Below are 13,566 nucleotides of genomic sequence, written 5' to 3' on the forward strand. Positions count from 1 at the left end.
CTGGAGAAGTAAGAAAGTTCTGACACAGTCAAATGGAAAATAAGTTTGCTAACATCACTGACGTCTGTGTGGCTAGAACAGTTTTGGCTCATACAGCAGTGTCATACAGATTTTACAGCCCTAGAAGAGGATGCAAAATTGTATTTTTAAGTTATTCCAGTTGAATCCAAAATTTTGACATTTTACAAAAAGTGGTGGATGTCTGAGAACCTCAAAATGACAATGCAACCCCAGGAAGTTACTGCATTTGGCGAAAAAATTCTAGTTCCAGTATGTAACTCCCTATAAAACCACAAATGTATCCATTCACAATTCTGCTTGTTGTATAAATTAAACTAGCAAAATGTAATGTGTTAATTAGCAAAAGTTTCCAGTGGTTGGTAGTGGGGTTGGACACTGCACTAAGATTGCAGTGAGTCCCAGTCCAGCTGCTCCATGTTGGCTAGCTCCATATTGCTAACATTGCAATGTACACATGCTGTGACTTTACCTCTAAGTCCCCGGTGTTCTGCAGTAATACAAAACACATTTGCCAGGTTTTCAGCAGTATGCTGCTTCAGCATTGCTGCACTCTGTATTTTCCAGTTGCTTATATAATGGCACGTGACCGTCATATACAGTTCAGTTGTAAGAGCTGTTCATGCATCAGTGGTCAGAGACACCTTTTCAACACTTGTCAAACAACTGTGCAGCTCACATGCATTATCATCATACAGTTTATCCTGTCATGCTGTGAATGTTTTTCTTGATGGCTGTAGTCTCTGCATGTTTCTGCTGTTTGTATTTGGCGCTGTAGTAAAATATACTGGCCTCGTTATCTCATTATTTCCAGGAGCTGATAAAAGCAAAGGAAAACAGTGGCATTTGTTTTTAAAGACAAAACCAAAGTTGCTTGAAATATTTGATTATCTTCAATTTAATGACTATCTGAGTATTTGAGAATCATTGCCCACCCGTAGATGGTAGGTGTATTTTTAAACTTTAGACAGAACCAGGCTGCTTGCAGTGTCTGTGCTGCACTAAGCTAACCACCTGCTGGCTCTTGCTTCACATTAGTATACAGATATGAGAATGGTATTGATCTGTAACTCCCCACAAGAAAGTATACTTCCTATTTCACTAATGCCAACGACTAGAAGCCATACAGCATAACCACGTCTATAGCTCCAAACTGTGATTTGGGTTAATTTGCTCCAGTTACTGTAGGACCTCTGCTCTGGTTTTTACCAGTGTTGAGTCTGTATGAAACGGGTTCAAGGATCAGTGTGGACAGGAGCAGCACAGGCCTCAAGGTCATCGGCTGGCTTTCTACTATTGGCAGGCCACTGTCCACTGATCATGGCCGCACCACTCCACTCTATTCAGAGTCTATTCAGCAGCTTCAGCTTAGTTCAACAGAAGACCCTGGTCTATTGTTTGATGCCAAGTCTGTTTGAGCTGCACCAGAATGCTCAATTCATCTCCCACTGAGTTAAGAGAAACAGTTAAGTCTCAATGAATGGGGGCGGATTTATACAAGTAAAAAGACACGTTAAACACATTCAGGATGATTCCAGCTCTCAAACAGAGAGCTGCTTGACCTCAGTCACCTTAGCAGAATGTCAAACCACACTGTATGATCTCTGTTGGCTTCCCTCAACATACATTCAGATACAAACAGAAAAGAGGTGCTAAAGGGTGCTGGAAAAAAAAAATCTTGGATCTCAAACAACACTTTCATACAACATTTTAGGGTCAACATCTACGCTGTATTTCTGTAAGCTTCAAATATGGGCACTCAAGTCCCACATAAATAGACTTCTGACTTGACTTGCAACTCATACTTATCTTTAGGCTTGACTCAGACCCGTGAATAACGACTCGTGAACATTAAGTCTCTCAACCTTTGTGAGGAAAGTTTTGGTTTTTACAACCCTCTGTAAATCTTTAATGCGTCACAGCGGCCATCTACAGGCAAGTGATACAGAAGGTAAAAACAAAATAAGATGTGCTAGCCTGTGTTGGTGATGGGATCGATATGTTGTAGCCTTTGGATATAAGGATTTAAAAACCTCTGGGCTTAACAGAAAAACTGACTCTTGTAAAGAATATGGGAAAAGATTTTGAAACAAAAAAACACCTGGTTGTCCAACTTGAGAACTCATCCAGACAGGTCAGTGTTGCAGATAGCAACACCGTTGTGAGTATGAAATAAAAAGCCATAAAATTTTATAGTGTAAAAAATGTACAAGTTATCTGTTCTCTAGTACTGGGTAATAGTATCATCATGCGCACAAAATGGCCATATCAAACCCAGTAAAAATGCCATCTGGAGGCATCAGCACTTCTATGAGCAAAATTAAGTCAGAGTGCAATGACGTTCTTGTTTAAAGTCCCTCCAAAGAGCTACATTATTACCTTCCCAGAATGCAAATGTGCTTTGGGCCAATTAGAGGTTGAGCCAATACCAATGTAAGCCCATAAAAATCCGCCCTTCCATAATCATTCAGCAATATGACTCATGGGTTAAGACTAGAACACCGGTCTGTAAATGTGTCATGATTACGACTCTGTGCTTAAAATGAATGGAAGAGCTGTGTATTTCATTCCCACAGTGCTGGAGCTCGGCCACGCATATGTTAGCGTCAGTGCTTCTAATGAAATAAATAGACTTCTGATAGTACTTATTAGGCCTCCATAAGTGGCAGGTAAAGACAAGAGTCCTTCAGTGCATCAAAGGCAGTTAAACATCTCTTTTTAGAGCTCCCCCTACCAAGAGGTATTTAGGGGAAGAGAGGGTTGCTGTTTTGTTTGTGGAAACAGACGCCCTCATCCAGGATGTCTCTGTGTAATTACGCACCACAGAAGACCTTCATTCCTGTCCTCTTCACAGAGAGAGATGAAAGATAAGAGAGACAGAGGCATGTAATCGCTGCTCTGACTGAAAGAGGGAGACAAGAGGTGAGGGACACAAAATGGAAGGACAAAGGGATGGTGAGTGGTGGTGGGGTTTTAATAAACCTCCTCTGTCTCTTTGTTTACAGGGTCTCCCCTCTCTCACCTGTTTTTGCTCCCTCTCTCTCCCTCTCTCTCTCTCTCTCTCTCACAGTCTGTTTTTGACCGAGACATTCATTATTCTCAGAGTTGCCTGTTCTTTGCCTCAGGACAGATGTGTAAATTGTTTTGCTAATGTAAGGCTCACTACTGAGAGCTTTAGCAGGAAGGAGATTTACACACTCCACACTGCTGTATAACTGTCACTCAGAAACGTATGCTCGCAAAAACATAAAGAGGGACGCCCATGAGCGACAGCATCACAGCACGCACACTCACCAGACCGAGCACACATACACACACAGATTCACACACACTCTCTTTCTCTGGCACCGAAAGAGGTGTGGGAGGACACTGACACGCACACGTAAATTTTCTATTTCCTTCCGCCATTGATAGTCCTCCAGCCTAAATCTATCTCACCTTATCACGAAGTGCTGAGAGCTGCAGTGAAGTTACCGGCTGCCGCTGTTCCACTGTAAAACTCTTAACATTTTTCCATTACAGGTGTTATTTACTTTCAGGGAAGCAGGGGGAAAATCACCAAAAAAGTACCTGTTAATGATCTCCCTTTGCTTCTGAGGTTATGTTGAGTTGGTAAGCTGGGGAATCTTTGTGTTGTTTTTAATAGTTTAGCAACATCTGCTGTTTGGAAACAACCAGGTCATCATACACTTTGACAGTACTATAAGAGAAGGTGTGACAAAAATCACATCAATGCCATCACAATTTCACTGTCCATTACTTGACCGACAAAAAATTAAGTAACAACAATTGTGGTAATAGATGTATTATTTAAAGGAACAGTTTGAAATTTTGAGATCCATACCTCTGTCCTTTCTGTCTGCAGCCAGCAACCAGCTAGCTAAGCTGTTAATGACAAAATCCCATCCAATGATTTGCTGTGATTTTGTGCAGGTTGTTTTGTGATAGACCTTTTCTTGTGCTAGGCTCTCGTGACAGCGGTAGTTTCATATTTACTTTACAGACAGTCTTCCCATCTGAGCCCCTAACAAAGCAAATATCCTAAGTGTATTTCCCAAAATTCCTAAAAGTATTCCTTTAAATCATTTATGAAGTAACAATGCCAAACATTTACTTGTTCCAGCTTCCCAAATTTGACAACATGAACTATTTCCCTGCTTTTCTTACACACACAGGTCACATCCCGGCCAAGCTTACATGACACTGTGTGACTAACTACTCCTGTGTCTGTCTGATGGTGCCGAGGCCTCTGAGAGGCTCCAAACAACCCATCTGCCCAGGAATCTGTCAATCCGTCTGTGTATCTGGCTCTCCACAGGTATGTCTGTCTGTTACTGCCTGAGCCATGTTTCTTTTATTAAGCCATGGAAGAGGAGGGCAGAGGCTGGCTGCAGCGTGAAGGTTGAAGCTATAGACAGAGAGACAGCGCTCAGTGTTTAATGACCCACTATAACTATACCTATTCATCTCCCTCGGCAGAGCAGTGAAATGCCATGGAAATGGTCCTCTGCTGAAGATACTGCATCATGCTAAATCATATCTCTTTAGCCAGCACTAGTACGAGTACATGAAACATGTTTTTCCTTCTGTTTTTCATGTATAAAACCTTTCTTGTCACAAAACAATGCTTCACTACAAATGGCATTAATCTGGAAGCAGTTTAACTTAATGATGTCAGAGAGTACAACACCAAAAAAAGTGGCAGCTGGTGCACCACTTCCACGTAAACCAATCAAGCAGAAACACATTTATCCCGAATCAATATACATCTATAAGGCTTTAATTTGCTTGTGTGACGTGGTTTCTCTACCTGCTGTACCCACACACACACACACACTTACAAACACACACAGACAGAGAGAGAGAGAGAGAGAGAGAAACACACAGCATGTCTTGTTGCTGAGAGGATTGGAGGCAAATGAAGCTGAGCAACAGCAATGGCAGAGTCAGAGCCGAGACACCCAGAGTTAATGAACCCTCACCAGTCAGCATGGCTGCCCATCTGCTTTCATAATCCCCATAAACAGCAGGCCACAAGTGCTGTCCAACTAGTCTCATACACACACACACACACACACACACACACACACACACACACACACACACACACACACCGATGAAGTTATTGTACAGCCCTTGTTCTTCACATAGGATATTTAGGATGGCAATATGCTTTGGGTGTGTGTGTGTGTGTGTGTGTGTGTGTGTGCAGATATGGGTGATGCAAGGGAAAAGCAGTGGGGGTACTAATGCCTGTGTGTCTTAGCTCATCTCACCAGCTAATCTAAGAGTGACAGGGAGAGATGAGCATGAGGTCGGCTGTTGGGCCCATCTGGTCAGCAGCAGGTTAAGAAGCTTAAACACATACATGCTGATACATTTGATCTGTGTTTGAGCGCAAACACTTAAACCTAACCTTAATTACATGTAGGTATATCTGCCACATTAGGCCAGACCTTGTTCGGCTACTTCACACATGGTGTTCATTTGAAACTATTCCTAAGTCTTCAGCGACTGATGCCTGTTGGCATTTTGTGGCTGCGTACACCTGGCATGGTGAATGTACTGGGAGGATAAACCAGGGTTCCTCCTGTGCAATCAGAATGGCTGCCGGAGTGAGAAAGATGGGTGTGTATGAGAGCTGTGCACTGATTGAGACTGGGAGAATGACCCCACTGTGACCCATGCAGAAAAGGGAGTAATACCTAAGTAATACTGCTGGCTTCCCATCAGCGTGCACCCATCGCACACACACACCCACACCAAACACACCAACCAAGCAGCCTGTCAGCCCCTTGATTAAGACCTGTATCCAAGGCGAGAGCTGAATCTTTATGTAGGTCTTTGGTTCTTCTTACCATTGCTAACTGAGAGACGAGACAGTCCAAGTAACTTCAAAACAGTGCTGATTTATTCAAAGGATCACAGGTAAAATTAACATTACACGACGTCTCTGTTACCAGCTTTGCAGCTGGTCATAGCAGTAGTCAAAACATGAAGCAAATCAATGTGTGTGTGTGTGTGTCTGTTGATTAAGTGGTGTGTAGCTAAAAACATTCTCACGGCCTCTAGTAACATGTCGTGACTTAAACATAAGAACATATTATGGCTAAGGCTACAGTTATACACGTCATAATAATAATATTAAACACCCTGTCTGCTGACAGTCATCAACTCTTCTCCCTAATATCCTTGACCAGATGTACCCTGTAGAAACTCATAAGCATGCCTAAGCATTTAACAGTCTAACTAGACATCCTCTCTCCACTAAACATTTCTAATACATAAAGTATCTATCCAATATCTATCTGACTAAAAATACCTAACATTTACTATGTGTTTGGAGGCTCCCGGTCAAAGCCTCTGGAGGAGAAATAAGAGCAAAGTCTTGGAGCTGAAGACGGGTGGAGGAATTAAAGGGTAGATGAGGGCAGATCTCATTCTTTCACTCTTCTCTTTGCTATGGTTGTGATCCAAGAGTGTCTGAGCAAAAACAGGGATTATTGCTCCCGCTGTGTGTGTGTTTGCATGCGTCTGCATATGTTTTCAGGATGAAGCTAGATACTGCTCAGCAGACCTTTTTCTTTAGCATTAGTTTTAAAGCTCAAACTGAATAGAGGACAGCAGAGGAATGGAGCACAGACAGGAAGAGAAGGAAAGAAAACAAAAGGTGAATAAAGGTCAGGATGTGTCCGTGTCAATCTCCGGTCTCTCCAATCTCAGAAAAACAAATACGGTGCTTTAACTCCATGACAGTAACCCCATTAAATATAACAGCAGCACACTGCTGACATGGATCCAATCACACAAAACCCACTAAGCACACCCTCCTCCTCTTCGACACACTCACAAATACACTCATTAAGCATCATTCGCTGTGATTTGAAACACAAGGGAGGAAAGGAATTGTAGCCTGTTTGGAAGTCCTGCTGTTGCCTAGCTGCATGCCTTACAGATGGAAGGACACAGGATCATTTCGGTTCCCTCTCTCAGCCGAAAATATGCACACGTATGCTCTGTGTACCCTTCTCTCCGTGTGGTCTGTGTGTCATTCCCTTACTTTAGACACACCAGCTGCTCAGTGTGTGTGCTCCAGTGTTAAGAACCCCTTCCCACCCTGCACTAGCCCCCGGTGGCACCCGCATCCACTTATACAGAGACATGACAAAGCGCCCCTCGCTCCCCTCCTTTACCTACCCATGAAACCCAAACACCCCCCACATTCATAAGTACCCTGAGGGCAGATGGGACCCTAATAAGCATGACACCCAGCGAAAAGGGATTCTTCACAGTGCCTTCTGAAAAGCAATTCCCAAACTCCACCCGAAAGCTGCCTGGAAAAAAACTGATGGAGTGAGTGAGATATGGATGACAAAGGTTGGTATATGTGAGACTATAAAGCTATAAATACGCCTGGTGAGACTATCATGAGATTGAAGGAAGAGGAAGCGGAAATGGAGACAAGTGAAGGCAATTTATTAATGTGGGTATGGGGGAATGTAACTTTGTAAGCTGAAGTCATAAAGAGAACTCAGAATAACAACTGCCATCGCCTTCTCAAATGCAACACACTTCCTTTCCTGGTCGAAGATGCATTATTAAGACACTAAGCAGAACATCCCTCCAGTTAGCTCAGCCCACATGACACACACAGATACAAATGGACACAAACACAAGCATTAACAAATTGGCTGTGGTCAAAGCTCTGAGTAAACTTGGCTCAACTGCCTTTTTAAGATATAAAAAGCTTCTGCTAAGATGATGAGGGGGCTCTACATGGCCTGAAAAACAGTCCTTTTTAGATGAGGACACACGCAGAGTGCTGGACCACAGCACAGCCAATCAAGTGCTGATGTTGCCTCTGATCTTTGGACCTCAGTGTAACCACTTTTACTGAGCATGTGTATATGCTGCTGCATGTGGCTGTGTTAGGGTATGGAGGTTATTCAAGATTTGCGGTGGCCCCCTGTAGTGAATCCTGATCCTATTGGTAATGATGCTCAGAGTGCTGCTGAGATCTTAAATGAACATTCCAGCACTCACTCATTCACAATCATTCCTCCCAAGTGACACAGCAGGTCTTCTGGTATTATACACATAAATACTACCTCTTCATTGGAGGATGTGGCTTAATTTGGCACTTGTGTGTGTGTGTGTGTGTGTCAGAGGTGCTGTCTTTTTGATGGTTGATATCACTGAGGGTGTCTTAACATACCAACTGTTAAGAGAACCAGAGATTTTGAGCTAAAGCAAGCAGGCGTGGTCTTTTCTGTGCATGAGCGGTTACGCAACAGTAACACCTCTAAAAAGGCATGCACACACACACATTCATGCAAGTATAGCTCCTGTTGAAGTTGTGAATGAGTGTGTCTGTGTATGTGTGTTCTGCCACTGCCCACTTTAGCTCATACAAAGGAGCAGAAAAAGCTTGATGGAGTCTCCTATTCATCTAAAGCACAATGGAACCCCACGGAGGTTTTCTTCCTGTTTCCCTGTCAGCTCCACCCACCTTCCCCCTCAGGGCAGGATGGAGGGGCAGGGGGCACCCTGTTCTGCTGGCCCACAAGCAACTTCAGCTCCCATCTGCCACCGAAACTCTCCCTTCTCCACCCCCGGTCCATCCATCCATCCCCCTCTCTCACTCCAGTCTCTACTTTTTTTTAAATTTCACTTGTTGGCTACTTGAATCCTTGCACCAAACTTTATTTAGAAGCATCTTCTTCAAAATTCATGGAGAGAATGAAGTGAATTTTGTTATTTCTATTAAACACCAACTTTGACCTTGGGGTAAACAGTACAGTCAAAAATATTTAAAAATTTCAAACATCAGTGACTTTAAATGTTTGGATTAAACTGAACATTCTTCATGTCTTTATATGAAGGCTCACAGGTAGAGGAGACCATCTGGTGTGAGATAAACAAGGCATTTTAACCAGAAGTGAAGAAGGTCCTATGTGAAATATTTAAACAGCTTCACTTGATGATAACTATGTACAGTATGTGTACAGTACATAACCACTGAATGAGTTCGCAGGTTGTACAAAACTGATTAAATTATTATCCCAGATTTTAAACATTTTGGGACCATATTGCTTGAAACCATATTCATTTCAGGTCTGTCAGTCTCTTTTCTTCTGCTAAGTCCTCTTTCCATTCTTTAGCACTAACTCCCTCCTCCATTTGCCTTGCTGTTTTGCCCTCCTACAGCTGTCGGCTGCAGATTTACAGTCCAGTCTAACATGCACAGTATTGGCAAAGCATTAAATATGTCTACTCTTAATACTGTGAGCTCTCTCCATCGATAAGAGCCTTAATAAAAACATCCCCCTAGTGTATTTGTGTCTCTTTTTCACTTTCCACCCTCCACCTCCTTCCTCAACAATATCCTTCTCTCTTAACCACTGTTTCTTCTACTGCTTTGCTAGCTTTAACCTGGTCCTGCTGCACATAAATTCTCTTCCACTCATTTTTTTTCCCCACCCATGTCCCCACCAGCACCCCCTCCCACCCCTCTCTGCCTCCTTCTCTGGCCTGTGCCAGAGGTTTAATGACGCTTGAATGCCACTGCTATGGAGTTTTCTTCTTCCCTCTTTTCTCATAAAGGATATTTAAAAGCCATGCCCTGAGATCAATCTATCTCAATGTGTCTCTCACGGATTCATTTCTCTTCCATCTCCTCTTTCTGTTTTTCCTCTTCACTTTCAGATGGATAGCATTACCCTGTGTAACCTCTCTCTTTGTTTCATTCACACACATCCTCTGCCACAGCCCCCTGCTGCAATTGGCACACTTACTTGAACTGTCACTCTTTTATCTAGTCTATAAATACCTATTGGTACCCTAAAATCCCTCACTACCCCTGTAGTCAGCTGGTTCAGTTATGCCAATGACAGCTGAGCAGCTGTTCCCCTCCCACTTCTTTCTCCTTTGCCGTCTCTGATGTAAAGAATTTGAGCATCATAAGCACATTTTAAATATTAACAAAGACCACTTTGCACACATGAATAATACAGGAGAGAGGGCAGTGGCTGGCCAGTGATCCCATCCGCTGCCGCCTAACGGTCATAAAACTAATGCACTGCTCTGGGACGGAATGTGGCCTGGCCTGGTCTGCCAGCAGGACTTGCCTGAGGAACAAGTTTGGCCTAGAGACTGGCCCAAAGAGATCTATCTGTCTGTTTGCTTATCATGGTGCCCAACCACCTGTCCAAATCTCTGCAGATGCAACAGCCTGGCAGCACTTTTGTTATGACTCTGTGTTTCATAGACACTTTAATCTAATCTGACATCTCAATCTGCTGAGCATCTTTGAAGCCAAATCTACTTTGGTTTTTGTCTGGGGTTATCTTTTACTGTTACACTCCTTTCTTTTCATCCATTTAAAATTCGTACTTAAGCTGTCAGAAAACTGCAGAATTCGTGTGGCCAAATATTTGGTCAACAAATATTTTAGTAGCCTTTTATTTGTCCACATGCAATATTAATGAATCTAAGTCTTTTTTGCAGCGGCTGCACTGATATTCACAAATAAGAGGAATCCCACATTTAAGGCAAATGAGACAACACATCCTAGATGGGTGTTACTATTCGTCCAGCGCTCTGTGGGACATGCTGACATGCTACAATCCCTAACTCTGTGCATGCAGCTGACCCTTCGCTGCCGTTCATCCTCGCTGTCTTCCTATCTTTGGCAAACAGTGCGCAAACATGCGTATGCCGTATGTCAGCTTTCTATTCTGAATAAGTCATTAATAATGACACATGCAGAGAGAGACAGTGGACAGCAGGGTAGCTACTCCAGACAGTGTTCCTGGCAGTCTGAGTAATTAATGTGTATGTCAACACAGAAAGAGGAGCACCACAGCAGAAGTGTGAGCTCAGCACATCCACATTACAGGCAGAGACCGAGACAGGAGGGATACTGGGGTAGGGGGTGGGGAGTGTAGTGGAAAGCTATACACACAATGGGAGAGAAGATAAATGCAGTCTGTCTGCCCCATCATGCATTCCCTAAATATATCTCTGCCTCCCTCTCTCCCAGACAGAAACTTTACTGGGCCACATTGAGCTATTGTCCCCTAGTGTCCCCCTCCTCTCAGCTCTGCTCTCACTATAGGACCTCACTGCAATCCTCAACTCTTCATATCGGTGTTTCTCATTTCTCATGCAAGGATTTTAGAATTGCCCACAATTTTAATAAACATAAGCTGCTTTTCTGCTCCGCCTGTTCAGAGAGAGAGTAATACACACAAAAGGACCTTGGGTGGTATGAAGGGGTTTCTTATTGGTATTCAAGGAAATGGGCAAAAAGCTGGACACACAGTCACTGTGTCCTCCAAAAGATTACAGGTTTCATTTCATTAATTAAACATGGTCTTCAACACCATAGGATTATAGTTATTTCTTAGAGTGGTCTTTAAGCAAAGCTTGTGTAGGTTCTTATTGTTGTCTGCATTGGTTTTTATTTATTTTTTCCGACATTAAACCAAGCTTATTCACAATCCCCCAAACCCTCAGATTTGTATTTCAGTCTGATTGTACAGGGAGGACAGAAAATGTCCCGGTTCGCCTACCAACAGGCTACGCTGAGGGAAATCATTAGTCTAACACTGGAGATGGCCAGTGTCACCTTGGTGTCCAGGTCCCGTCCCATCGGCTGAACAACAGCAGCTGACCCTGTGTGCCAAGTGGTTTCATGTCCAGGAGAACTGAATGTTTTAACACCAGGAAATTCCCTGCTAAAAGTCTGTTCCTCACTGCTCACAGTCTGCTATATTCTGACCGCAATACTGTCTCATAAAATAATGACTAAAAACAAGCAACTGTTTATGATAAGTGAGTTCAGTATTTCAAAAACAACTCGTACACCAAAGCTTAGAGCAACTGTCACTAAATTTAGTTGCTGTATCTCAATTACAAAAAAATAAGAAATAAAAATCACCCAAAGAACTTCTGTCTTACTTTTTACAAGGCTTTGCTTTTTCTTTTTGGAAAGGCCAGGAAGGCATGGAGCAAAACCTCAATTACTCCCTGCACACCAGGGGAGTTAGATTTTTCCACTACAAGTAGAAAAGAGAGCTCTCAGCTCGGGTCTCCTCTAAGGATGAAGACTTTGCTGTGGGTAAAAAAAAAAAAAAAAAAAAAATCTTTTATAAAAAATTTCTATGGACCCAAAGTTAGGCTGTGAATGTAACTTTGAGTTTGGATATTCTTGATAAAAAGTATAATATTTATTTGTTGTTGTTGTTTGACTTCATTTGTTAAAATAAATAAATAATAAAACATGCGCTCTCTATGTATCTGTACGCACAAGTGTGGTTTTTGTAAATGTTGCGCCGTGTCACATATGTACATTATTTCACAGTTACAGTCCAAAAACGCATCTTTAAGTTCTAAACTTACCAGTGCCGGAAACGACATATCCCCCGAACAACAAGAGAAGAACCAGAGGACCGAAACCTGGATCACGCTGCATCCGGACAGAGAGCATCTTTTCCGGCTACGCCGTTGCAAAAGTCCCGGGTTGTCCACACAGCGTAGCCTGCGGTGCTTTTGACACTCCAAGTCGCTGTTGTCCAACAAAGTCTTTAAGATTTCTGAGAATAGGTTGAACCAAGAAGTCCAGTAACTGCTGTTGTATATCGCTGTTTTGGTAGATAATTCACTCTTGAATTCTGACGCAAACAGGCTGTAACGCTCAAAACACATCCATCTCAACGCGGCTTGTGAAAGACTGAAAAGGTGTAATTTCCGCCCGTAATCAAAGTTTGAAGAGCTCCATAAATATCACACCTTGTGAATATAAATACACAATCTGTCGGAACTATTCCTAGTAGATTTCATTTTCAGTACCACCTGTACCGACATCAATGAGAACCATAAGCGCCGTGCTGCTACAAAAGTCACCAAAAGTTTGACGCATCGCTGAACTGAACGGAGGTGTTAAATTAGACGACAGTCTGTCTTCCAGTAAAGAGAAACTTGCTTTGCAATCACAAAAATAGGTAAAATAAGTGTGTCTTATCCCCTCCTCGTCCGCAAGGTGTAAACAAGTACACGGGGATCAACGAGGAGCACAACGCCAGCCTCCCGACTACCAGTGCCCGCCTGGCCAATCATACGCCACCCTCCTCCTCCTCCTAGAGTGAAGGCTGAACAAGTGAAGGTAAACTAGTGGCAAGCGAGGACGAAATAGATGGGCGGAGAGAGAGAGAGAGAGACCCGCACCACAGTGCGCGCGGCACCGCTCTGGATCTATCTATCTATCTATCTATCTATCTATCTATCTATCTATCTATCTATCTATCTATCTATCTATCTGTTTATTCTGTGGCTGTAAATGCAGTAACAGTCAGCCCTGTTCCCTTTGCCTTACCTGACATGTACAGTCTAGCTGTTTTGAGTTTATAAAAGAAGTCCAGCAGCACCAGACTTGGTTTATGAGAGCATATTACTTCCTATCAATCCATCCCTGGATCCATCCCTGGATTATATTTTACCCCCGGCGGCCACAAGAGAGCACCCTTCCATAAATGAGCCTCTCCCCAA

At 43.0% G+C, this 13,566-nt stretch overlaps 1 protein-coding gene across 1 annotated transcript in view; it reads right to left on the reverse strand.

The window, feature by feature from the left end:
* unc5b (unc-5 netrin receptor B) overlaps positions 1-13,162 on the reverse strand; it is a 47,182-nt gene extending 34,020 nt beyond the window's left edge. Inside the window, exon 1 of the mRNA XM_020600985.1 lies at positions 12,421-13,162. Coding sequence (XP_020456641.1) covers positions 12,421-12,508 — 88 coding nt within the window. The 5' untranslated portion in view covers positions 12,509-13,162. The remainder of the gene's footprint in view (positions 1-12,420) is intronic.
* Positions 13,163-13,566: the final 404 nt, after the last annotated feature.

Source organism: Monopterus albus, unplaced genomic scaffold, assembly GCF_001952655.1.
Source record: "Monopterus albus unplaced genomic scaffold, M_albus_1.0 scaffold3.1, whole genome shotgun sequence".
In the NCBI taxonomy this organism is placed as follows: domain Eukaryota; kingdom Metazoa; phylum Chordata; class Actinopteri; order Synbranchiformes; family Synbranchidae; genus Monopterus; species Monopterus albus.